The sequence below is a fragment of the Oreochromis aureus genome, linkage group 23, assembly GCF_013358895.1.
Source record: "Oreochromis aureus strain Israel breed Guangdong linkage group 23, ZZ_aureus, whole genome shotgun sequence".
Lineage (NCBI taxonomy): Eukaryota > Metazoa > Chordata > Actinopteri > Cichliformes > Cichlidae > Oreochromis > Oreochromis aureus.
The window spans coordinates 26,015,536-26,041,963 of record NC_052963.1 but is presented as its reverse complement, the minus strand read 5'-3'; the positions used below and the strand labels follow the sequence as shown (position 1 = coordinate 26,041,963).

The 26,428-nt window shown below is 38.6% G+C and overlaps 3 protein-coding genes across 7 annotated transcripts; 1 reads left to right on the top strand and 2 right to left on the bottom strand.

Moving 5' to 3' along the window:
* Positions 1-1,951: 1,951 nt before the first annotated feature.
* LOC116316713 (uncharacterized protein C1orf115-like) lies at positions 1,952-7,978 on the bottom strand. The gene is made up of 3 exons (XM_031735340.2): positions 7,948-7,978; positions 6,807-7,073; positions 1,952-2,848 (listed from the first exon to the last, which is right to left on the bottom strand). The coding sequence occupies exons 2-3, from the start codon at positions 7,020-7,022 to the stop codon at positions 2,708-2,710; spliced, it is 357 nt and encodes a 118-aa protein (XP_031591200.1). The 5' UTR covers positions 7,023-7,073; positions 7,948-7,978; the 3' UTR covers positions 1,952-2,707.
* Positions 7,979-9,783: 1,805 nt separating this feature from the next.
* On the top strand, positions 9,784-25,439 carry lipt1 (lipoyltransferase 1). Of its 4 annotated transcripts, none has more exons than XM_039606500.1 (4): positions 9,784-9,802; positions 23,187-23,724; positions 24,335-24,556; positions 24,638-25,439. In XM_039606500.1, exons 2-4 carry the CDS (start codon positions 23,214-23,216, stop codon positions 25,048-25,050), a joined length of 1,146 nt encoding a protein of 381 aa, XP_039462434.1. In that variant the 5' UTR covers positions 9,784-9,802; positions 23,187-23,213; the 3' UTR covers positions 25,051-25,439. The 4 variants fall into 4 exon arrangements, with proteins under 4 accessions (XP_039462434.1, XP_031591171.1, XP_031591172.1 ...); XM_031735311.2 differs by lacking the exon at positions 9,784-9,802 and adding an exon at positions 22,516-22,607; XM_031735312.2 differs by lacking the exon at positions 9,784-9,802 and adding an exon at positions 22,614-22,762.
* On the bottom strand, positions 9,834-20,301 carry LOC116316712 (transcriptional-regulating factor 1-like). Of its 2 annotated transcripts, none has more exons than XM_031735339.2 (14): positions 20,246-20,301; positions 17,361-17,591; positions 16,829-17,245; positions 15,989-16,744; positions 15,678-15,715; positions 15,481-15,583; positions 14,877-15,225; positions 14,598-14,673; positions 14,373-14,512; positions 14,178-14,281; positions 13,288-13,345; positions 13,108-13,193; positions 12,855-12,968; positions 9,834-10,254 (listed from the first exon to the last, which is right to left on the bottom strand). In XM_031735339.2, the coding sequence occupies exons 2-14, from the start codon at positions 17,484-17,486 to the stop codon at positions 10,219-10,221; spliced, it is 2,403 nt and encodes an 800-aa protein (XP_031591199.1). In that variant the 5' UTR covers positions 17,487-17,591; positions 20,246-20,301; the 3' UTR covers positions 9,834-10,218. The 2 variants fall into 2 exon arrangements, with proteins under 2 accessions (XP_031591199.1, XP_031591198.1); XM_031735338.2 differs by having other exon boundaries at positions 17,361-17,634; positions 20,246-20,285.
* Positions 25,440-26,428: the final 989 nt, after the last annotated feature.

The following is a 26,428-nucleotide window of genomic DNA, read 5'->3' as shown; positions in this document are numbered from 1 at the left end:
CATCATCCAATCAGTGATGCCTGTTGTTGCAGCATTGGTACCTACCTCTTCCGGTTTGGTTTTTGTTTTTGCGCTTTTCAATTTGTTTTTGCGTTAAGTGAATTTGTTTTTGCGCTTTTCAATTTGTTTTTGCGTTAAGTGATTTGTTGTTGCGCTTTTCAATTTGTTTTTGCGTTAAGTGATTTGTTTTTGCGCTTTTCAATTTGTTTTTGCGTTAAGTGATTTGTTGTTGCGCTTTTCAATTTGTTTTTGCGTTAAGTGATTTGTTTTTGCGCTTTTCAATTTGTTTTTGCGCTTTTCAATTTGTTGTGCGTTTTGTGATTTGTTTTTGTGGTTTGCACTTCAGGGCCACCGTAGTATAGTGTGAATAAAACAGTGGCGTTTACTACAGGAAGAAACGGTAAAAACGGCGTTTTTTATGGAGAGCGCTAGCAAACACGCTTTGCTTGTGAGTGAAAAAAGAAAAAACACTCCTTCCCTATTGGTGGAAAAATGTACCATGTCGACCAATCAAAAAATGATACGGCAACATGTGGTATTTGGTTGTTGGGAAAAGAGAGCGAGTGAGCGAAAAAGAGAGAGAGAGTTTTGATACGTGAGAGATTTGTGATGTTTATCATGTTTGGAGTCTCAAGTTAGTGTGTTGTCTTGTGTAGTTAGTGTGTAGTCGTTGTTTTGTTTTGTGTCAGTTCTACTAGTGAATGTCACAGTTGCTGCAAAAAAGCCACCAAAGGCAGATTGCAGTGTAAACGCTGAGTGACACACCTGCTGTCAGACCTGCAGGTTTATCCCTGTGCTGTTCTCATCTGTTATAGTGGACACAAACTATTTTTGGAGTTGCATAAATAATTTGTGTGCCTTCTTATTTGATGCAGCACACCTGATTGTTCTGGAAATAGTTTTGAATGGTTATATAAAAAACGTCTGAGCCTTGGCTGCATTTTTAGGTAAATAGTACCATGTAACTTTGTTGTTTGCAAAACTTGTTCATATTTTTTAAAAATGTCCAATTTCTATTTGCATTTCAAGTTATGAAAATGATACGTTAAACATGCTTGTGGTTTTTACAGTCAAAAATATCACTTTCTACTTGTATTTTAAATTTTGTCTCAATTTAGATAAATTGTACTGAGGTGATGCAAATTGAAACATGCATTCTTTTTTTTTTTGGCGGGGGATGCTGTGCTGGAAAAGCTTAAAAAGGGACCTTGAAAGTGCTTGAATTTGACCTTGAAAAAAGCGTACAAACCCTGCTAAAAGCACCAAAGTTTAATTATACAATCTTTAAGGGGTGTCCATGTAGAAAGATGCAAGCAGCAATGCGTGGAGAAAAAAAAAGACATTTTTGATAAAAGGTGAAACATATTCAAGAGCCTAAAAGTGGAAGTCCAGTTTTCTTAAATTCAAGCACTAAACTAAAATGGATGACTGAGGAACCTACGCAGACTTCTACAGATTGAAGCGAAAGCCAATAAAAGTGAAGGATACTGCTCAGTGAAATATGACATATTAGATGGTTTCCTAAGAAACCAAAGCCAAGATTGTCCACTAATGACCAACCTTCAGCCACAATATAAATGGTACAATATACAATTTACAATATATGCAATGAGCGTACATGCCCCTAAGTACACCCACAGAAGAAATGTTACCCGGCATGGAGAGTACATAATCCAGCACACAACCGAGCAATCAGCAGGACTAGTGTGGTTACATGTACATGAACACGCACAGTAACCTGAAAAATACCTTTCAGCTGTGTGATGGGCCCATAGAGGGAAATACATAAATATATGTTACTCTGTCATATATGATGATGGAAAAGCTCTATTCTCTTTTCTGTAGCTGCCGTGGAAGCTTTTTTATGCCCTGCATCATCCACAATCCCCTGGGTCGTATTACAGATGACTTATCAACAAATGCGCTGGCTTAAAAACAAATGTCCTCACACTTTTTTGGTCATATTTACATTTATTTTTCAATAAGCACTTGTGAAATGCACAAAAAGTACCTGACCTTTGATTATGTAAACAAACATCATGAAAGACAAATTAGTATTTTTTTATTTATTCTGATTATTTTAACAGCATTTACTGACTCTCCTAACCTTCATAAAAACATAAAGAGCAGAAAGGAGAGGAGTGCGTCAGCTTCCTACTAGAACATCTTTACTTTATCCAAGTATGGTTGGTTGACTGGACGAATATATCCGTTTAGTGCTCCAGGACCTCAAAAATTTATCTCTGTCAATGAGCTTCTAAAGTGCAGTTGTGGAGAAGCGCCACAAGGTGGAGCCTCCTTGTGGCTGAGATTTGTACACAGACATTGCTAGTTGTTGGGTTGCCAGTGGCTGCCAAAGCCCACACGGAACAGAAAGCTTCTTAAGACAGTAAATAAACCCAAAGTGTTCTGGGGTTAGGGTTAGGTTTCTACTTGAGGTGAATTTTAGGGTTCAGTTTTACCCCAAACATGAAAGACGATTGTTTAATTTAACACAACAGCAGGGTTCGGTTCAAATTTGAAAACCGAGGCCATAAATGTGACAGGGATCAATGGTTTTCATAAATCGAGTAAATATATAGTATATATCTCAGAAATAGAAATAAAAATAGAATAAAAACAAAACAGGCACAACAGAGGTGATGAATTCAAAGTCAGCTTGAACACAAGGAATAAGGGGCTACACTCCTGGTTCCTCCGAGTCCCATCATGTCTTGCTGCCACTGGCTTGGTGAACATCTGTTACCACGGTGGCCACAGCTGAGAGAGGTGTGGAGTACACGGACGCCATGCTCTGCAGACCAGCTACCAGGCAGCGCCAGCTGAAGCGTAGCGCTTTCCCCACATTCTGCACCAGACCAGAGAAGAAGAACATTAGTGCTTTAATTTTAGTTTTTCTGTACCCACCAAGGGCATTAAGGTCAATTACAACTAGATTAAAAACTATCTTGTAATATACAGGAAATGTCTCTAGCATTGGTCTTTGTCAGCTTGGGCAGTTTTGGGTTTTTTTTAAGCCACAGCTTGCCGTTGTAGAAGTTGTATAATGAGTAATACTAGTTTATGGTCATTTCCTGTTTCGTTGTACTCGTTATGCTAATGCAGATGTATATTGTTCATCAGCAAACACATGCAAAAGACCACCACGAGGGTAAAAGTTGCACCTTTTTTTTTAAATGTGTTGCCTACTGAAGCAAAATTTAGGAAGTGCTGAACCAAATATGTAAACAAAGAAACGACTGATTTATCAAGTGAGCCATTTATTTCATATTTACCCAGCACAACAAAGGCTCATTTGTTGTATTGGGTAAATACTAAAGGTGGTGGCTTTGTGACCTGTAGATTAGAATAGAGTTTATATATTTGAAATATGGATTTTATTGCAGGACTGACCAGCTACATGACGACATAACAGAAGTAGTGGCTGGAAATGTTTAGAAGGAGAGAAAGATACTGAGCGAGACAATCAGATTTGATGCAGCATGTCGTTACATTTCAAGAAGGTGCATACCAGGTTAAGTTGCAAGGTTTCACAAGAGTTTACATTATAGATTTAAGACGGGGGCAAAAATCCCCTTTAACTCTGCTATTGATAGAGAAGAACAGAACAGACAAAAAAGGTTAACGTCTGGTGAGAAGAAAGGACAATGAACAAATGGGGTTAAGAAAGGGAAGGGTGTGGAGCATAAGAACAGAAAGCTACTCTGTTCCAGTTTTAGTATCAACTCTTCAGTTATTACCAAACAACCTCAGCTCCGTAAACCATCACCATACTGAGTCGTTGTCTATTATTATTTGACTGACAGACCACAGACCTACAGATTTATAAAAGAAGAACTTCATGGTAGCTGATGAGATATTGTCAAGTTATTTCTCTGCTTAACACTGGTAGTTCTATTCCTATAGATGTCCATTACTTTATATTACAATGAAAAATTTGCCCCTAGTTAGTGAAAATGTTGAGGTTCAGAGGGTAAAATATTTTCCACAATATTTGAGATATATACATTTATAAATTTATTGAAATTTTGTGGTGGTGCTGGGATGTCAACTTTCTGCTTTATTGTCTGCAAAATATAACAAACTTTCAGTTCAATTCAGTTTTATTCACATAGTGCCAAATCACAACAATTGTTGCCTGAAGGCACTTTATATTGTAAGATAAAGACCCTAAAATAATACAGAGAAAAGCCCAAAATCAGATGACCCCCTATGAGCAAGCACTTGTCAACAGTGGGAAGGAAAAACTCCCTTTTAACAGTAAGAAACTTTAATTACACTGCTCATTGCAGCTTAACTAAGGGAGGATTCAGGCTCACTTGACCCAGCCCTAACTATATACTTTAGCAAAAAGTAAAGTTTTAATCCAAATAATAAAAGCAGATAGTGTTTGTCTCCCGAATCTAAACTTGAAGATGGTTTCACAGAAGAGGGGCCTGAAAGCTGAAGGCTCTACTTTTAAATGCTCTACAAAGAACAAGTAAGCCTGCAGTCAGAGAGCAAAGTGCTCTATTTTGGTGATATCATGCTATGAGGTCATTAAGAGAAGATGGTGATTATTGAAGACCTATGAAGTATGTGAGGACCAGGATTTTGAACAGTAGTCTCAGTGCAGCATTTTGGATCTGTTGATGGCTTCTCTGATGTTTTGGGACATCCCGATAATAACGAATTACAGCAGTCTAGCCTAGAAGTAATAAATGCTTGAACTAGTTCTTTACCACCAAGAGGCAACATTTAACTTGTGAGATGTTTCCAGACATTAACAGTAACATTCTTTAATATTGGTGAAAAATTTCTTTTTAGCCTTACTCAAAGCCAGTGTAAAACACAGATAACCTCTGAGTTTGGCAACTAAAGCGGAAGTGCTTTAGACCTGCATTCTGCATGGTGGCCACTAGGGGGTAACCACTGTGGTTGCAAAAAGATTTAGAATAGAATGCCTTTATTGTCACTATACAGATGTACAATGAGATACAGAGCATCTCCTACACAGTGCAAACATGTGGGAGAATAAAGGTGGTGAGATGCACAGTTTCTGTAGCTCTATATACATATGAACAGTATTTAGAAAAGAAAAAAAAATTATAAAATGTATTTTTTTCCTTTTGCATTTTGTCAATTTTGGTCATTCAAAGAATCAGAAAGGAGGATTTTCCAGGATATGCTCACTGACTGTAATGTCATGATTACAAAGTGGTAATAAATGAAAGTACAGCCTGGCCCAACTTCAACTCCTTTTGATGGTTTTGGTAAATTTTGGAGAGCTTTAGACTCTTTTTAAATAAATAAAGTGGATGTGAAAATAATGAATCTAATGACTGGTTGTGGTCCTCTGCTTCAGTGTGGACTCGATAGTGTTATTTATCATTTCAGCTCTTCATTCTGAGGCTGAATGAAGGTATTTGTGATAGTAAAAGTTCTGTTTTTATGACTTCCATGTTTGTCTGTTCTCAGAGGGATACAATCATCACAACACATTATTTTGGGGGCCAAAGGCCAGAACTGTGTAGTGGTGCTGAAGAGTCAATAATTAACTGCAGAAAGCTGAGACTGAATACCTTTGCACTGCAGGCAAACAACTACATGTGTGGTTACTGCCTAACCTACTTTGTATGATGTCATGTTTTATATAAAATCATGACACCCTCTACAGTTGGTTTAGTAATTATTAAGTGAAGTGTGGCATAAAAAAAAAAAACCCTGTTTCTGTATACCTGAATCACAGACGAGTCAGTTTGTCGCTCATTTTTATTAAGTATCAATTTCTTAAATGTTAATCTTTAATTTTATTTATTTTTATTTGTACCAGACATTTATTCATTTAAATTCAATTTATTTTGCGTATTCTTATTTATTTTATTTATATAGTACACAGTAGTGTGTACATGTTTTGAGCCACCCTTCATTTCTTTATATTTTACTAGGAAAATTGAAAATAGGTGCAGTAATTCATTGAAACATGTAAGTAACAGGAAAATGGTATAAGAAGCAGAAATGGAGTTTGTCCAATTCTAATGAGCTTCAAAGTCAATACTGGGGAGGCCAATCAATCACTGACAGTGTGTTTATCTATCCAGGCATGCTGTTACTGCATTGCCAGTGTGTTCGGGATCATGGTCATGTTGAAAAATGAAGGTGTTGCCAATCAGATGCTTTCCAGATGGTACTGCATGGTGGATCAAAGTCTGATACTAATACTAGCTCAAGAGTTCATAATTCCGTCAATTTAGACAAAACCACTCTGCCACCACTGTCTGAAATGCATTCCCAAACCATGATAGCATAACATAGCAGTCATTTTTAAACTTGGCATTTAATATAATACAATTTTATTCCTCTTTTAATCAGGTATTGAATAATATTTTTGTTCATTTCCTTATTTATATATTTATTTAAAGATACATATTTGTTTTGTTTTTTTCCTTTTCTTTTTTGTTTTGTTTAAAAGAAGTGATTTAATGAAATTTCAGTTACAATAATACATGTTTTTAATTTTAAATATATATGAAACCTTTACCAGTTTTGTAACCTAACTCATTTAACTACCTATATCTGGTGAGCTGTTATCAATTTTTATTTCTGTATTTTATTAAATTAGATTGTTTATTTACGTCATTATGCATCATGTTTTTATTTCTATGTAAACTATATGAACTATATGTATTTTCTGAATGTAACTGAACTTGAATGTATTTATTATAGTCTTTAACAGTCTGTTCTAAGCCATGATTTCATCAACATGCCACTGCTGGTCAGCTGTAGAGGGATCTTTCGTACACAAGTCAAAGGTCATAACTTCTTACCTTCCTGTACTTCTTGCATGTATTTTTCCTTTTCTTCTTCCTCGCCTCCTTCCTCCTCTTTTTCTCCTCTGCAGTCTCCTCTCTCTCCTCATCGTCCTCAATCAGAGGTTCATATTTATCTGGCAGGACGCTGAAATAAACCTCCTTGCTGGTTTTGTGCAGCTTTCTCCCCACTGAAGAAGCGCAGTCTTCCTCCTCCCTCTCCTGTGCTCCCATCCCTTCCTCACTGTCGTCTGACTTTCTTCTCCTGCTTTCGAGCAGGGAGACCTTTGGAGCAAGGAGGAGTCAAACTTTATTAGTGGCCCCAAGCTCAGCGCAGACAGGAAACTCTGAGCTTTGACATAAAATCAGGATTAGAAGAAGAATGTGGAGGTTCCTCAGTTTTGAGGCTGAAGTTATCTGAAGTTTTGCGCACAGCACGGGTTCCTCCCCCTGTTTGCTTATCTGCTGTTTGTTTTAGGTCAACAAACCAAAAAAAGGAAAAAAAACCAAGAAAAACGGATGAAAGTGTAGCATGGCTGAGAGGCAGATTTCTAAATGGGAAAATACTGGAAACACTGACTTTAGTGAGTTTTATTTTAAGCAATTAAGTAAATAAATAATAGGAAGGAAAAGGAAGGAAGCTCAAACAGCTGAGCGAACTTCAGTCATTAGTTTGAAAAATATGAACATTTCCACTTTATCTCAAAAGGAGATAAACGTTTTTTTTACTCAATTTGAGCACTCGAAGTGCTTTATAGTAATCTCGGACAAAACAACTTGAACTGGAACTGAAGTCTTAAAGGGAAAAAAAGGCAGATGTACTCAAACATTCATGAAGAACAAGCCCTCCTAGGATACATGGACATCACTGTGCACTCTGAAAACCTTTAGCTTGGATCTAAGGAGCTTGGAAAGAAAATCATCTGGACTTCTTTACGTTTCTTGAAGATGTTCATGTTTACTTTTCTGTCTTATTTTTACATTGGGCTATAAAGTTTCAGTGATTATAAGTTAACCAATTCAAAATTTTGAGTTGGTTTCTAATCGATGCCAGCAATAAGCTATAGTCCAAATGATGGCACAGAATTTATCTTGTATTGTTTGTTATGGTACCATATGTATATGCTATATTGACTCTTTTCTGTTCTTTTTGAGTTACCTGGCTGCCGCTCCAGTCCTTCCTTTTTTGAGTAAAAGAGGAGGCTGAGGGTGGAGCTGGTTTAAATGCAGAGGCCAATAAAATGGACTTAACCATCTGTTGTGACCATGCAGGGGGGAATAAGGTCATTCTTGTATTATGATTAGCTATTATCTCTGTAGTTTTCACCTTTGGTGTATACAATAGTTCATTCACTTGCTATATAACTGGAGCTGTCTCTCATTTAGGCAGGGCAGTTTGCAGAGTTATGGTTTGTGAAGTGGGTTTTAAGTAGAAGTTCTTAAGTTGCCCTCTTCTGTGGGCCCACTTGGTTCCCAAAATAGCTCATTTTTGTCATTCAGAATTTTTGTAATAATTTTTTCCTTTTTGCAGAATAATAAAACCCATTTTTTGAAGATTACACCTGTGCCTGTATATTCTTTGCTGCTTGGTCCCTGATACACTGTATGTTGTGTTTCATGACTGACTTTTTTCTTGCATAGTGTATACTGAATGTGACATATTGTGGTTAATTAGGTGAGTAAGTCTGATACAGGTGAGAACGTGAGTGTGAATGGTTGTCTCTCTCTCTCTCTGTTAGCCCTGCATCAGTTTGGCGACCTGTCCAGGCCTCTTGCTCTGTGGTAGCTGGGATAGACTTAGGCTCCCCAGTGACCCTGATAAGGATAAGCGGAAGAGAATAAATGAATGGAAGTTTGATATTTATCTAATCAACTGCATATAATTATTTTTTGTTACATCTTGGATTAAACATCATGCACATCTTTCCTTCTATATGTTGCCAGGTTTGTAGAGATATCATCCTTTATTTACTTGTTCTTGTAAGTTTCCTTTTTGTCTTTCTAGGCACTAATTTTCACATTTATGACAACACAGTGTGTATTACTCAGATTTAGTGACCTGTGTAAGACATGGTTCTGATTGGATATTACTGTCACTGGTTGTTGTCATGTGACCTGTCGCACAATGCTTTGGCATGACATGCCGTTACACACAACTCTGTGGTAACAGCTTTTAAATATTTTGGTCTTGTGTTAATATATATTAAAATATATTAAACCTGCTACATAAAGAATGGGTTGTCCCACTATGGTGTGGAAGACCAGTCTACATGGAATTTATTGCAGGTCACAGGTCAAGTACGATTTTTTGGTTTTATTCTTTTGACCTGACTTGTTGCTCTTGACATGTCTTGATTTATAACTTCACCTGGGACTCGTAGGTTTCAACAAGGAACTTTTTAGCCTTGATTCAGTATTTGATTTTGGGCTGACTTGCATATAACTGACTAACCTTGATCCAGCACAATAAACCACACAACTGGAAACACTCCGTGTGCTTTGGACATAGGGGCTGTCTCTTTAGTGCATGCAGGAGGTAGCACACATGATCTCAGTTAGACATTATACCAGTGATCTGGGGACTAATGTCTGATTTGGTTGTGATGGTACGTTTGCATTCATACATGCACCTTTGTCAAGTCTTATGTAGAAAAATCTCAGGTCTGCAGTGAATGTGTGAAAACAGCTTTCAGGATAACCTCTGACACAACAGTGAGGGTAAAACCTCACCAATGTTTCTGACACCTTGTTACTCAGGCGTTCAGGTATCCACTTATTTTTAGCATGTTCCTCTGATGTTGAAAAAAAGGATATTGATGTGAAGAGCTGTACTCACACAGAAACCCTGCGGCCCCTCATGTTTACTTTTCTGCTTTGTCTCTTTGTTGTTCCCTGGTGTGGTAATAAGTGGGGCTCTATTGAGCATCAGAGGCCCAGAGGCAGAAGACTGACAGGATTAAGGAAGAAAAACAATAATCCAACATGCCTGAGCTTAAGTCTGGAGGTGCTCTCAAGTAAGACTCTTGGCTTTTCTTAGTTTGTGGGTTTATTAACTGACAGTAATTTAAAAAAAAATACACATTTACATTTAAAATACCATATTGTACAGTCAAAAGACATAACAGAAAAAAGAACAGCTACAGTTTGCAGAAGGGATTGTAAAGCTTTCAATTCGATTTCAATTCAATTCAATTTAATTTATACATCTCAAGGCGACTGTTGTTGTGTCCACCAGAACACCCAAGGTGAAAGGTTGTCCTGGTGGAGGTTTCCTTTTCAGCTCATTTAGTGATTTAGAGATGGTTTTTATCAAATTAAGAGCATGCCTCGTGATTTTGTGAACAAGTATGCCAGTCACAGTTTAGCTGTTTTGGTTCAAGCCTTGTGTTGGTAAGTAGTGTGTAGCTCCAGAGGGCGACGGTCCAAGAGTTCATGAAGCAGCCTGAGATCTTGACGACCTTTGACCCTGCATAAGTAAAAAGAGGAAGTTAGAAAAGAAGGTGATACTTGTCACCAAAATGAGTGTGTTAACACAATGCCACAATCTTCCAAGGAGTTGATGTCCCAGCAATTTCACTGCAAGGTGAGACCATGCAATGCTCAGACAAATTGCAAAACACCCAAGAGCTACATTTCAGACTCTACAGGCCTTAGTTAGCATGTTAAATGTTTAAGTTCACGATAGTTCAATGAGAAAAAGGCTGAACAAGTGTGGCTTGTTTGGAAGGGTTGCCAGGAGAAGGTGTCTTTTCTCTAAAAAGAACATGGTAGCAGAGCTTAGGTTATCAAAGTTGCATCTGAATAAACCACAAGACTCCTGGAGAAATGTCTTTTGGACATGCAAGAGCAAAGTGGAGACATTTGACAATAGTGATTTGACATGATGAACTGGACTTGTTTTGCAGCTACAGAACCAGGTCAGTCACAGCTGATGCTTGACTGAAATTGGGTCATGTAGCAGGGCAATGATCCCAAGCACAGCTTCAAATCTACAACAGAATGGCTGAAAAATAAAAGATTCAAGATGTCGCAATGGTCTGAGTCAAAGTCTAGATCTGAATCTGATTTAAATGCTGTGGTGGGACCTTAAGAGAGCCGTGCATAGACAAATGCCCACAAGCTTCAATAACTGCATTAATCACCATTGTAAAAAGAATAGGCCGCAATCATGATTGTGTTTCTTGATAATGATGTAAGAAATTGTTAAAGTTATACAGAAAATTATTACTGCAAATTGCTGCAGCTAAAGATGGTTCTTCAAGGTATTGAATCTTCGGCTGTAAATAGTTTTTCATAGGACTGCATAGATTCCACTAGGGCACTCATTAGATTGGTATTATGATAAGAAAAAGACCCCCCAGTCAGATCATTGTAGGAAATCCCCTTTGCAAACATATTTTTATATTCAATAACCAGATGATATTTATAAATCATCATGTTAAATAATCAAGCTACAATGAGGCAGACCTAGCAGAAGGCTGTATGGGACATATTATCTATCATGACTCTGACTAGTGGCCTGCCAACTTCAAATATCTGTAACAGTAAAGTGTGCAATCTTTCATCTCCAAAAGCATCCTGTAGAAACTTTACACAGCTCGGGTGCTGCCTGTAGACTTGGGTTCTGAACAAGATGGCACTGTGTGTGTTCAAAAGATCAGCCTCCTGAGTATCATGGAACAAAGTAAAGACACATTTACAGATTCATGAAACAGACTAAAACCACAGTGTACCTACAGGAAGCTGAAATGAATCAAACTGATGGAAATCTAAAACACGAAGCCGATGATAAAACTCTAAATGACACCAATGGAAACTTGCTGAGCTCTGACCACACTCACACGGTGGCTATTTGAAATGTCATGTCACAGTGTGTTCACAAACGTGACGGCTCTTGACAGGAAGTGGCTGTCCGGTGTGTGTTTTTGTGTGTGTTTTGTGCTGCAGTGTGTGTGTGGAGTGATAACAGGAATTTGGTTTCTGTGGTTTTTATTCGCACAGCCTTTAGTTTCATATGTGTTCACTGACCTGAAACTCTGAGGCGACTGACTCTACAGGAACTGCACCTGACATTTTACTGACTGATCACTAAGATTACCGAAAGGGCCTGATCTAAAGATTTAAGTAAACTTTGAAAGCCCAAATCTTTACAAAAGGTCTCTTTTCCATACTTGATTATAAAAACAAAACAAAACAGACAAACAGAGAGAACTTTAGAGCAATTAAAAGACAGCATAGCTAACTCCAATAAAGTCCAGCTTAAAAGTCTAAAGAAGTCCTAATTCTAGTCCCATGAAAACATCACAAATCCCTAATCAGGCTAAATACCAGTAAGTCCCGAGTCAAGTCCCAAAGACACAAAAAATGAATTGGTATAAAATAAGTACTTGAATGAGGGTAGCGGTCCTGCTACATTACTGTTTGATTTGGAGAAGTAAGGTTTAAAAGCTGAATTGTTAATTCTGAAAAAACAAGTCAAACAAACTGCAGTCATCAATGTTAAAGCCCCATGTTTTAATCAACCCATTCATCCACCCTCATATCTTATTATGCCAACAACTGAACTGGTTGTTCTGTTTGAACTGATTAGTGTAATTCCAGAATATAAAGAATCACATTATCAGCATATAGCAATAGCTTAAGATGATCAGTCTTTTTAATGTACTTATCTAACCAATAATATGTCTTGCTGTGCAGTTTATTTTACTAAGAGACCATCCAGAAATGTCCCAGTTGTGATGAGTAAAGTAACATTCAAATAGATTTTAACACTTAGTGGATATCTGCGTATGTGTTTTGCTAGCATAAGCTAATAACGTATGACTCCATTTTCCTTAATGGGATCATAGGGTTCCCAATATGTTAAAGCTGGGATTTAAAAGTTGGACTTTACAAACCAGTGGCAGACAGTCATTGGTTTGTCCATAAAGTTTAGGGGAATGAAAGGACTTCCGGGTCATAGCAGCCCGTTTCAGTGACTCGGATATACTAAAAGGGCCACTACAGCTATTATGACCCTTCTGATTTAAATAATAAAAATCTCAGCACAGACTTTTTGTTCCTTACATTTGTGTTGGGCAAAGAGACTGTCAGGCTAGTTGAGGTCTTGGTGCTCAGACTCAGCTTCTTCTTCCAGAGATAATAAAACTCAACACACTCAGAGAGGGACTTTGTTTGAACCTGAGGATACAAACATCATGGAGATACATAATTATTTGTCACAGACAAACAGCAATAGTAATTTACAAAATTTCCCACTTTTGGCTCACCCACTGGGGGCACTGCAGAAAGACGTTAACAGTAGTTAGTAGGAACTCACAGTTTTCTGGATGCTACTGAAGTCTTTCTGATGGAGCTGCAGAGATTTCACCAGTGACCTTTTCTCTGCTGCACTCCAGCTCACACCTACAGTATAAATAGGGATATTAATTAAAATGTGTTTGTTTTTTTTAATGTCTGTGAATTTCTGAGTATGTAGTTAGATGGAAGAACAGCTGACCCGTGTGGTGGCGGTGGTTGTTGGTTTCAGGAGCCGACAGCAGCTTCTCTACCGTCAACTGAAAGACAAAATAAAGTGATGTCATTTTAGTCATGGTAAGATTAAGTGGATTTTTATAGTCCCATTAATATTTTTGCTTTTTCAGATAGTTTTTTTGGTTTGTGGATTTTGTCTTTTTGGTGTTATTTGAGTCTATTTGGGGCTTTTTTGGTTTGTTTGTTTGTTTTCTTTTCTTTTACAGTAGCTGTTTGTGTCTTTAAGGATGTTTTTGTCTCTTTTTGGTGTCCTTGTGGTGGATTTTGTGTGTTTGTGTGTCTCTTTGTCTCCTGTTTCTTGCCTCTTTGCAGTTGGATTATGTGTCTTTGTGGTCTCTTTTTTGTCTTAGTAGCTACTTTTTGTGGCTCTCTGATGTTTTTTGTCTCTTTGTGGGGATTTTTTTTGTCGTTTTTTAGGAGCTTTATGTATCTTGTGGTTGTTTTCTGTCTTGTGGTGTGGTTTTAATTATGTATATGCGGTCAAGTTTGTGTCTTTGTGGTAGAATCTAGACTCTAGTGTCTTGTTGTATTTTGTGATTATTTCTATGACTTTGTTGACATTTTTGTGTATTTTTTGTTTCTTTGTGGTCTTCTTGTTTCTTTGCAGGGTTTCCAATTATGTTGTTTCTTGTTCTTCCTGGGGATGTTTTATTTTCACCTTTATTGTGATGTTTTTTGAAGCTTTTAGGGTTTTGTTGTGTATCTGAGCATTTTGGTTCACCTGGTACTGTAGAAAAAAAGGCCCATTTGGTAATCTTTTCATAATGTTGTATTTTTCATGTTAATATTCTAAACAACAACAACACATTTTCATGTAGCCCACACTTAAGAACCAAATAGCCAAAGAGATTTTACCAGAAAGTCTCCTTTGCACTGTGATAAGACTTGGAGGGTGAACTCTGCGCTGGCTCCACCCCCTGGGACCACGCTGGATCGAGCCATCATCAGCAGAGCTTCCACTGTTTGAAAAGTGGTTCAATTTCTAAGATTAGTTCCAAGATCATCTAAATCCAACAGCCAGATTTCTGTGTATTCTATGTGTTTGTGTACCTCTGTGCTGATTGACAGGACGCTCTAGATCATCCCATGGAGTCCACTGTAGCAGTGCATTGTGGGAGTCAGAGTGGGCATACTTTTGGTCTTGTAGCGGTGGGATCTCAGCTTGGAAGCCCCACCCTAAATTGATCTGCCTGTGATAGACAGTACCAGATTACCAGACGATCAGTCGATAGAACAATAACAAAGATCTTTTGGTAAGAAGCAAACATTACGTACGGCTTAACGATTCCTGATGTTAGTGTTCCAGGAGGAGGAAAGGCTGTCTCTTTGGCACCAAGGTCACTGGCTCCATCTGCCAGTCAGATACTAACTTTAGCGTTGTGTCATGACAATCATCCAATCATACTGCTTGATTGTTTGTTTGTTTTTCATTGACTCAGGATGAGCGTGATAGTTTTGTTTTTATAGTAACTGTTAAGTGTTTGGAGGCTGAAATGGGCTAAAATTAGATGATCATAGATTTCAGGTGCTCGTCAATGCGATTTTGTGACTTACTGTGGAGCTGAACAGTCTGCGCTCTCTGCTGCCTCCTGGTGGTAAGGGAGCAGTACAACCCTGGCCCCGCCCTCTGAGGACACAGCATGGGTGGAGGGGTGTAGTGACGGGTGCCTTTGTTAGGTGCAGAAGCAACTCTTTTTTCACCATCTTTAATGCCTTTGGCAACATCTTCCTCATCTTGCGGGCGCATCAGGCTTCGGAAGAGTGCAGTGCTTCCAGTAGCTGGAGGGAGGCGGCTGCTTCTTGTCTGACCGCCCCTACTTGCCTTTGACACATTTCGTGATTTCACTGGGACAGATACAGGCAACACCATGGTGAATGGGCGCTGAACCGATGAGGGACAGTCCTAAACAAATGTAACAAAGAAATTAATAAATAATCCATCCATAAATATTAAAGACTTACTTTCCATTGTTTTGCATGAATAGGCCACTAGGGGCAGCTTAGATGACAATAGATGGCGGTGTGGGGACCTGACTCTCTTGTCCAGATAAAATAAATAATTAGATTTCAGAATTACGACTTGGTTAACATGTTGGTATCTTTTCTATATATGATTTATAGATTTGTTTCATTTATTTTTTTAGATGTTACTGAGGACCTTTTTCAAGGATGTAGACGATCTGAAGCCACTGTGTGAACGCATGTGGCCATTTAATGCTGGCAGGCTCCTGAAGTCCCGCTTACACACCATACACAGCAGCCTATGACACACATATGGGAATCATTGACATTAAAATTTATAAATAAACATGTAAAACTATAAACATACTTATTATTGATAGGGATTGGGGTTACCTGGTGTCAAGACTCTCAGCGGTATGCTCTGTTTGCATCTAAAAATTAACAGAAGGGAAAAAAAACAACAGAATAAAGTTATGCTGACATTATTATTTATCTGCTTTCTTCATCGTTTCTACTTTTAAACTTTTTATTTTTATTAACTTTATATATTTTTTTATATAGTTAGTGTCTGTTACTTGACTGTTTTACCCATATTAGTTACAGAGATTTATTTACCTACTGTCTTCAGCAAATAGATATTTACTATACATACTTCCATATTTACTATAATCTTTAATAAAATTTAAATTAGCATAACAACATACCCAGTTCCAGTCTGCATGACTATCATCTCCTCCTTTTCCTCCTCCTTTCCCTCCTCCACACTCCTCTGTCCAGTTCAGCCCAGTAGAGAGGCTCACAGACTGGGCAGCACTCCTGACATGCTGGCCCCGTCTTGGTGTGGACAAGCTGGTCTCAGAGGTGCCAGCAGTGTGAAGCAGGCCCGTCAGGTTCTGCATCTGCTCTGTTTGGCTTGAGAGGAGGCGCTGGCTTGTCTGATGCTGGTGGTACTGACTTGGATCAGAGGTCTGATCACTGTTTATCTGGGTGTGAAAACCTGTTCTCTCTGTCCTGGGGTGCATTTGAGGACTGGGGCTGGAGACGGCTGGGGTTTGGGGGTAATGAGGACTTGGACCAGGAGTTGTGGGGCTACAGAAAGGCTGCGGAGCATTCAGGTAGCCATCCTGGAAAAACTGGGTGCTGGAGAAGTCTTCAGCCGGGTTGAGCTCTGTGGCACTCCACCCTCCCACAGAGAGCCGGTGAGGAGATGGAGCAGCTTGATGGGCTCCTGCAGATATGGAGTCCAATGCAGTGCACTGAAGCTGGGAAACGGTTGGCTCCAGGTGCCTCCAGCTGTCCTCACCTAGATTAGACGTGTCACTATGTGTGCACACACCACTGAAAAGAAGCGTTTGAGCATCGTAAGATCTATGTGTGTTCTCCAAGGAATCTCCATGTTGAGGTAAACCAGAACTGAACTGGTTCTGGTTCTGAAAATCCAGATGAGCTGAGGTTTGGTTCTGTTTTAGATCAGAAATGGAGAGAGGTTATTGATCAATCTGTGTTCAGGATGAGAGAAAATACTTCAGTTTTTGTTTTCTTACCTGGTAGGAGAAACTGTTGCCATTAAGAAGGCAGGAAAGTTCAGAGTTGGATTCACATTTGGCCCAGTCTGAATGATCTAAGTCTGGATCGGCATTCTGGCAGAAGAAGTTGTTCTGAGATGAGGAGAAGAGGTGAGGGGAGGATATCTGTGGCTGCAGTTCAGGATAAAGGGCATGCTGAGCTGGGGAGAGGAGGTGAGGGGAGGTTATCAGTGGCTGTTGTTCAGGATGAGGGGATGTCACCTGAGCATGGGGTATAAGGTGGGGGGAGGTGACAGGAGGATAAGCAAACTGAGGGGACGTCAGCTGGGGAGGAGGGAGGTGAGGGGATGGAGTCTGAGGGGAGCTTATCTGAGGCTGATGGAAGAAAGGAGAAGAGGATCCCTGCTGCTGGGGGAAGAGGTGAGGGGAGGTAACCTGAAGATGAGGAAATCAATAAATGAGTAAATTGATGAGTAGAAGTTAGTAAGATGATTTTTTTTTAACAGTAATAATTATTATCATAATAAGGAAAAAAAATAAAAATGATGACCTTGGCGTGTGGAGGATTTCCATGGTTCCTGAATGAGTGGGGGGAGGAGAGGGAAGGTGGGGTCTGGGAGGGGTGGTAGGTGATAGGAGGGGTAGATGACGAAGAATATGTCCAACAGTCAGACATGATGTCATGCACATGCACACTTGTTTGACCTGAATGTGTGTGTGTTTCTGTGCATGATTGTGGTCAGTAGATGGTGCTTTATCTGGATGGCATCTTCATGAGAATCTGCAGTGATGCAAATGAAGTCTGGTTAGTGACACTCTGGGTTCTGTGGAGAGAATGAATGCGGATGTGTTCTTAGAAAAGATGAGGAAGAGGAAAAAATGCTTACTGTTTTGTGGAAAATCTCAAAAAACTGTATTAGCAAACTTTTTTGATGGCTTTTTTTCTGTCTTATTTTGAAAATATATGATAGAAGAAAAAAATTAAGATGTAATTCATTTCTTTTGCTTTTTTACATCTAGATTGTTCATTTGTCACAATATCAATTGAAAACCTTTACTGTTACAGTAGATCAGAATCGGTCTTGATAGGGGTCGTCTGCTGAGTTTGAAATGCAGCTATACTAATGTTCAAAAGTTTTTGGTCACAATGAAATGTTTCTGTCTTTGAAATAAATTTTGAAGTCAAATAACATTAAGTTGAAGTGATAATGAATGATTAATATGAGTTTGTGTAGGCACACAGACATACTAAAAACAGATGTGGGGCAACATCTGGTTAGCCTTTATTTAGCTGTAAAACAGTCACTGAAAACTGGGCAGTGTTCAGTTTAGTTCAAATTTAGACAAAGATTGATGTTTTTTTGTAGCCCTGATATAGCCTTGAATGTATGATTCCACCCCACAAAGCAAAAACATGAGAAAGCAACAACTCAACAACTTTTAAAGGTGAGAAGGCATTTCCTCTTTACACTAAAAAGATATCAAGAAAAGAGAAAGGCCTGCCCATCTTCTTCTTAGTAATAGACCCTTTCCACACAGTCCAATGCAGTCCTACTGTATTGCAGGTGGTCCTGGCTTACAGTTCCTGATAACTGGCTGACATGGAAGGAAGGAAGTTTATTTCTGATAAATTCTATTTTAAGTAAAGCACTCTTTGCCATATACCTTGAGCCAGTTCCTAGTATATGGGGTCTCATCCGGGATATTTAAACCAGTTGATAAGGTTAGAGCTTTTGTACTTGCCAATGGTCAACTTAGCTTGCATTTGCTGAAGCCTAAACTCATTTTAAATGTTTTTCTTGAGCGCCAAGATTGTGAGGAGTTTCACACAAGATGTTGTTGTCTTTGGATGATGACTTAAACTTGTTTTGTACCTTTGATTGATGTTAGAAGAAGGCAACATTAGTTCTCTATTTGTTTGTTTGTTTGTTTCTCTATTAGTTTGGATAAGCAATGCAAGACCTTGCAAGATTAAAGTGGTTGAGCTGTATAGGTGACCCGTCAGGATAGTTTTTTACTTTAGCAGAGCAGAAAACATGGCTAGTTGACTAAGTACCCACCAGAAGTATCCATGTAAGGTTGAGATTTGTTGTGCCTTCACCTTTGCAACTTGAAGCCGGTGGCTTATTTGTATTACTTTACACCACTAACCCACGCAAGCAGACAAATCTTTTAACACTGCAACACCTCCACAAATTCCAACAAGAAAGTCCCCAGTTCATCAACAGATTCAAAGCCCTTGTAGCTGCAAGACATCATTTTCTAAGAGTCTTTACAACAACCTGAAAATGTCCACATAATATGACCACCTTGATTTAAATTTGGTTCAAATCAGATGTACTAAACACAGCCCTAAATTTGGCCCTGAAAACATCATCAGTAGAGGTCCAGTGCTTGGTGGGTATGTACACCCATTTAGATACTCCATGAACTCATTCATCTCTCCCAGACTGGATCTAATAATTTTTTCTGGGTGATATTCTGAGGACCTCAGAAAAAAACGTGACAACTTTCTGTTTTCCAGCACAAGCCTGATTGTATAGAAGTGTATGAAAAATTTGTCTACAGCTCACTTGGTCTCTGAGCTTAGTGAACACTTTTCCAACGAGTTTATATGTCAGTCTTTAGTTTCAAGTCCACTTCATCAAGTCTTATTTTAAGTATAATCAAACTTTAAGCTCACTTTGGAAATTATGGTCCAATTAGAATTGCATGTTTCAAGTGAAAATCCTTATTTCTAACTTCTTCATTGTTATGCTGTAGGGCACGTGGGAGCATTTTAGCTGTTGCCGTCATCAGGTCACACTATAGCTTCCTAATTTTAACAAATATAGCTGTTGTTAAGAAATACTGCCTCTTCAATGGCTGAACCCCGTACAAAAAGAAAGTTAGCAGTCAGAAATAACTGTGTTTAAACACTGTTAATGTGCGTAGAAAGGCTCTGCTGACCTATACTGTGCAATGGAAGGTTTAACTAAACTCAAAGTAGACCTGTCATTACTAAGTAGACCACACGGTGCCTATATGACTAAGTGTGAATGTGTGATAACACTTCTAAGAATTCACACCCAGAGATGATTAAAATTCATCCTTTCTTAAAGTGACACCTCCAAGTTTTACATGAAGGTCAACACCAACATTTTATTTCATTCTTTTTCTTCTGTTTTCACATCTGGATTTTAGTTTATTTTGATGTTGTTGTTTTTTTCAGAAAAGATAATGAAGCCTTTTAAAACATGTAGAGTTTTAGATAGCGATAGAGAGTTTCTACCTTAACTGTATAACATATACATCGTTTAGAGCCAAAACGTCTATGCTGAAAAAGTTAATGTGACAGATGCACAACAGCAAATATTACAAACGAACAAACGGAAAGTAAAAATCAAGAAGAATGACAGGGAACATTTCATTTGAAATGCAAAAATGAGCGCTCACCTGAAACATCATCCACTCAGACTGACTGACTCTGACCGTGTGTGTGTGTATGTGTGTGTGTGTGAGTGTGTATGTGTGTGTCAGGATGTGGTCACACTCTCTTCCTCTCTCTGGTCGATTCTTCATACTCTGCGTTTCTTCCTCATGATTACGAGTTTAGAGGCCGAGGAGACCAATGCGTTCAAAGAAGGAAATGTAAGACACAAAAATATCAAATGAGAATCTTAAAGGACACAAAATATGTGAATAAATGAAGATTTTTCCATTTTAATGCTGACTGAATCAATGTGGTTAACAACTTTATTCTGTTACAACAAAGTGGGTAAAATGATTTAATAATCTCAGCAGATGTTGCTGCAGATGTTCAAAACACTTTGTTTTTTGGCAACTTTGTTGACCATGTTGGTGCTTCCTGAAACGTCCGAGTCCAGATTAAAGAAAGACGGTAAAACTGCACAGATTATTCTAATCTGAAGCTTACTTTGAGAATAATCAAGCACCCAGAACATTTATATTTATATTTTTGCATATGCAATTTTTGTTAATAATTGCATTTTTTAAATATATATATATATATATATGTATATATAGTTCTGTGTTATAAAACAAGGCCTTAGTTGTCTGTATTCTCCTGTCTACGTCTGTGTTAATTAGAGTTAAAGCACATAAAGTAAATTTTTAATTCGGGAAAATGAAGATAATAAATAAACAGAAGACTAAACTTTCGGTGGAACTGTTGTCAGGTATGTTGCAGTACAGCACGGCCGCTTTCTAAGTGAAGGACTGAGTTCAAGTCAAGTCTCAGGCAAGGCGGAAGTACATAAATCTGAACGCTTTGTATTTCCAAAATAAAAGCAGTTATTCAGCTTCTTTCTGTCAGCAATTTTTAAGTGACAGAACATCACGTATAAACACATTTATAGAAGTATTTTTAAAAGAAATTAGACTTATATTTCATAACTGTATTAATTTCCTTGCTACCCTTTTAACAATTTGTGGCAAGGCTTTTTTTCGCAGTAGGATGCAAAGTCCTTTGTCTCAGTTTTTTGTTATGTGATAAAGGTCAGTCAGATCAAAACTTTCATTTAATAAATGCATTAGTGTTAAGTGAGATGGTGTGCAGGAGTTACATTCAAGTGTCCTGTTAGTATTTCTCTTAATAAAATGTTAACCAGACATAAGTGGAATTTGTGGCAGAGCTTGTGTTCAATGCATGTCTAAACCTGTTAGACCCAATTTTATCTCCCCTATGTTATAACTGTTAACAAGTGGGTGAATTTTACCCGCGTGGCATGCCCTACTGGGAGGAGGCCCCAACATAGACCCAGGACTAGGACCCAGAGATTGTGTCTATTGGCTACCCTAGGAATGGCTCAATGAGGAGGTGACAAGAGGGAGGTCTGGACTTCCCTGCTTCTGCCCACTATCTACGACTTCAGATAAATGGAAGAAAATGGCTAGATGATTTGTCATTGTGTTATTTTAGATTTGATCTTTTATTGAAATTGTTGTTATTCATTTTCAAAAAGTGTGCATCAGTCTTAAAGCACGGCACAATGGGTGGCTCATTGTTACAACTGTTCTGTTGTAAGTTTTTCTGATGTTAATTTGTGATATTTTAATAATACATAAACATCTTTTGCAGTAGCATGTTTTATCATATTTATCATTGGTTTGTTTTCAGTGTTTTTCTTCTTTGTTGTTTGTCTGGAGTATAACATGCAATGATAATGCATAATGCAAGGTGACGCACAGTTAAGCTGCATAATTCATGACTGAATAATCTGATAAATGGTTTAAAATGTCTTTATTATTAGTTTTTGACATATTCCATTATACAGTTTTAAAATTTAGCTTAATATCTGAGTGTTCCTTAGTTTTGGTCTGCTTTTTGTTTTCTCATTTAGTCGACTAAGAAATTAGTTGCCAGGAATGTCCCTAATATTAAGTTACGCAGGACATGCAAATTCATAACCAGTTAAATGAATTAATTTGTGATTGTGTTTTTTTTTCTTGTTGTCACAGATTTTTAAATTCTATTTAAATGTTTAACTATTGTTTTAATTTATATATTCATTTATTCAGTTATTTATTTAGTATTATTATATATCAATTATGTATTTTTAATTAGTTTTTGTTATGATTATTCGTATTGTTTGTTGCTTATTTCGTTGTTTTTGTTGTTTAAAGATAAAAACAAATATATTCTGTGACAATAAAATAAGGTGTATAAAAATCTTTGTAAGGCTTTGCGTAGTTTTACTTTGAAGGTTCGAAGCGGAAGTTGGTTGCAGTTCGTGTCCGTACCAGCAGCTCATCTCCGGTCCGGGTCTGCGGAGACCAGCAGTCGCTTTCAGTCCCGGTAAGGACGGTCTGTGAGCGGCTGTTTGTGCATGTGAAGTGACTCACAGCTGCAGCTCGTGTTTTAAAAACAGCGCGAAGAGTTGATGCGAAGCTAAAGCTAACAGCTACAGGACGTTCGTGGAAGGAGGGGTCTGTGTCGTCACACGTTACGTTGTACGTCGTGAACGTGGTGCAGTTTAAAAAGAATGATACAAAGTATCTGTTTATGTTGCTGCTTCTGGTCCTTTGTGGTTTTTGTCATTAAAGTAACTTTGTTGCCAATTTAAAAGGAAATGTCTCCAACTTATTAAAGAAAAAGGTTTAAGAGCTCCATTTCTGCCAAATAACAAGGTTCAAACCAATTGGTTCAAACAGACATATATTTCATATTCCTTTTCTGAGTAAAATATATAAAATATTAAGATATTAGTGAAATGTGACAGATGATAGCTGTTTTTAAAGCTAAGTGAGTTTTCCTTCATTTTTTTAGTTTTTTGTCCTTCCACCTTAAACGCTGACGATAATATCTATGATGGAAAAAGTACACACACAAAAAGACAAAAAATCATTTCCTGTTGCTTTTATTTTCACATTTTAGATGTTCCTGACCTCCTGACATGAATTGATGTCAGAAAGCACGATGTCACAGGTCAGAAGGACGTTTTCGCTTTTAAACCAGCTAGCCTGCTCCTGGTCCTGCTCCAGCTCCAACTTCTTCACAGACTCTGACAGTGCAGGGTTGGTTCTCCAGTCTCACTCCACCGATGTGTACCAGAACCTGGCTCTGGAGGACTGGATTGACGCCAACGTGGACCTGCAAGGGCATGGTGTCTTGCTGCTATGGAGGAATCGGCCCGCCGTTGTCATCGGGCGCCACCAGAACCCTTGGACCGAGTGCAACCTGCCGGCCATGAGGAGAGCGGGCATCCCTCTGGCTCGCAGGCGGAGCGGCGGCGGGACGGTCTTCCATGACCTGGGCAACCTCAACCTGACCTTCTTCGCCTCCAAGAAGGCGTACGACCGGCAGAGGAACCTGAAGGTGGTCACAGACGCGCTGAGGCGCCTCCGGCCTGGACTGGATGTCCAGGCCACCGACAGGTTTGACATCTTACTGAACGGACGATACAAGATCTCAGGTACGAGGCCAGAGGGTGTGAATCAAAGCACAAGAAAGCAAAAAAGGGAAGAAGATTAATTAATTACAGTAGAAATAAAAGACATACAGACTAATTATTTTGACACCCCTGGTCTACTGTAATCAAAACTTCATTGACAGCACCCACTGGTGGTGGCAGGGTTTTAAAAATACAGTAAAGAAATATGGTTATTACAGTGTAGAGAGCTGGAGGGTCTAAAGTCTTCATGTTTGCCTGATGAGCAATAAATAAAGATTACTGTATGCCTTCATATTTTTTTCAATATCTGTTTTTAAATGTTGTTTTAATATATTTTTCTTTACCTGCTCTCAGACTATTAAACACACCGACTCTGCAGCTGGATGAATAAAAACTAAAAGTTTCCATGTTTCTGATTGGTCACATGCTGCTAGCTCTGCCTCTTTCATAGCAAATTCAGAATCCAGAATTGTTACTGTTTGTGTTACAGTTCATGTTTGTTGCCTATTCTGTGTTTATTTTTGTGTAGCTTTGATGTTTACATTCATGTTTCTGTTGTTTACTATGAGTGTTTGTTAGCAGGTCATCATTGTTTACATTGTTTATGTGTTATTTTGTTGTTTACTTTCAGGCACCGCATCCAGACTGAGCAGGAAGTCGTCGTACCATCACTGCACGCTGCTTCATTCTGCCGATCGCTCCACCCTCTCCTCCGTGCTCTGCCCTTCCTGCCCCGGCATCCAAAGCAATGCCACTCCCAGCGTCCCCTCGCCTGTTGCCAACCTCCTAGATCATGCCCCCTCCCTGCAATGGGAGGAGCTCCTGGGCGCTCTGGTCCAGCAGTATAACACAGGTACAGTCTTCCTGCACCCCAAAGGATACGCTCTGTCTGTATTCAAACGTTTCTGCTTCATTTGTTTTTATCTTGTTTCAGAGTTTGACCTCCACTCTGCGTTGACCGTCATAGACCCAACTAATGAGTCCATGTTTCCTGGTGTGGGTGAGATGGAGGTGGAGCTGCGGAGCTGGGACTGGACATTTGGGAAGACGCCTAAGTTCACCATGGAGACGCAGCTGGAGCTGACGAATGAGCAGCCGCCTGCTTGCTGCTCTGCTCGCTTGCAAATGGAGGTGAAGAACGGGCGAATCGAGAGCTGCCACTTGGACATCCCGGTGGACTGGCTCCCTGTGCGGCTGAGCGGCGAGCTAAGCAGTGTGCTGATTGGGGAGAGGTTCTGTCCACATCGAGCCGCCGCTGCCTTCAGCGCACTGATGCGCTCGGAGAGCGGGGCAACGCACACACGACTGCACCGCCTGTGTGACGCCATGCTCACTGTGATGGGCTGAGACGAGGCAAACATCAAGCACAAGTTAGATGCTGCCCCCTGCAGGCTGCACGCCACATTACAGCCAGTTAAAACCTTAGAAATGGAGATGTCTGTATGTCTGATGGGCAGATCATCTGAGCAATAAACTGATCGATCAATAAAGGAAATGATCGTCACAGCTAAAAGAGGTTTCCCTGGAACAGACATTTACGGACATGAGTTTTCATTTTTTTTACCCTCTCGAGTGATCAGAGCTGCTTTTTCACTTCATTTGAAATGCTTGAAAGGAGCTGCTGTGATTTAGTCACAGCAGCTGTGAAAACTGTTCATGAAAATTCACACAGGTTATTATTATTTTCTGTATTTTATTTGGTAAAATACAAGACTCATAAGTTATCATCGCCTTCATTTCTCTCATCAGCTAATGCTTTTTTCTTTATAAATGCATAAAACTACATTTGAAAAGGTTTTCATACAGCAAAACAAGATCTACAAGAGGCCTTTTAACATTTAACTTTAACATAACTTTAGTATTTAACATCTAAATATTTAGATGAAAACACATTTGTTTTAGGAAATTCACAAAAACAATAAATCATACAGTTTTTAAGCACACAAATCAAAACATACAGGTAAAAATGAATTTACTGTAACCTTCTCCTTTAACTTTAATTATTTAATTATTATTATTTTATTAAGTAATTATTAACCAGACAATTTTAAAGGTGGAAACGTTAAACTTAAACTGTAAACTGCAGATTTACAGTTGACCAATCATGCAGAATGTACTGTAAAATAACACTTAACTCTCCCGATAAATGTGCCAGCACTATTATCGTATATATTCATTTTCTTAAATAAATATTTAAATGTAAGTTGATGTGTATACTGTCGGGTAAAAATCAGCCTAAAACACCATATCATTGCATATATTTGAACCAATATCAATTCAAGCACAAAAATATGCTCAGACTTTCAAAATAAAAATCTGTGGGACATAGTTAATAATGATGAAAAGCATGTGGCTGAAGGAAACGAATGCATCATCAATAATACAGTTTTATTGTAAGCTATCAGACCGAAGGCGTACAACGCATGCGCAAAAGTACCGATTCAGCCATGCGTGCTGACCAATGACTGGAGGGGAATATAACAGGAGGTGTCACTCTGACAATTTCTCCGTGAACAGACAGTCACGTGATATCATTATTTAGGAGAGAAGCAGGTATTAAATAAAATAATAAGATAAGCAATGGAAACTGATAACAGATAATAGCGTAATTAAATATTTGTTGTATGGAGAGGAATGGCATTTATACATCACTTTTATTCGCCACTTTAAGTATTTAGACTTCTTGAAATTTTCCAACTTTGATAGTAAAAGTTAATAAAATCAT

Coding starts and splice junctions, on each gene's coding strand:
- LOC116316712 (XM_031735339.2), bottom strand. CDS start 17,486: ATGTCTGACTGTTGGACATATTCTTCGTCATCTACCCCTCCTATCACC. Junction 15,226..15,480: donor CGTCTACATCCTTGAAAAAG/GTCCTCAGTAAC, acceptor ACATTTGTTTAG/GACTGTCCCTCATCGGTTCA. Junction 14,674..14,876: donor GCAGACTGTTCAGCTCCACA/GTAAGTCACAAA, acceptor TCTGACTGGCAG/ATGGAGCCAGTGACCTTGGT.
- lipt1 (XM_039606500.1), top strand. CDS start 23,214: ATGTCAGAAAGCACGATGTCACAGGTCAGAAGGACGTTTTCGCTTTTA. Junction 23,725..24,334: donor CGGACGATACAAGATCTCAG/GTACGAGGCCAG, acceptor GTTTACTTTCAG/GCACCGCATCCAGACTGAGC. Junction 24,557..24,637: donor GGTCCAGCAGTATAACACAG/GTACAGTCTTCC, acceptor ATCTTGTTTCAG/AGTTTGACCTCCACTCTGCG.
- LOC116316713 (XM_031735340.2), bottom strand. CDS start 7,022: ATGGGAGCACAGGAGAGGGAGGAGGAAGACTGCGCTTCTTCAGTGGGG. Junction 2,849..6,806: donor CATGCAAGAAGTACAGGAAG/GTAAGAAGTTAT, acceptor GGTCTGGTGCAG/AATGTGGGGAAAGCGCTACG.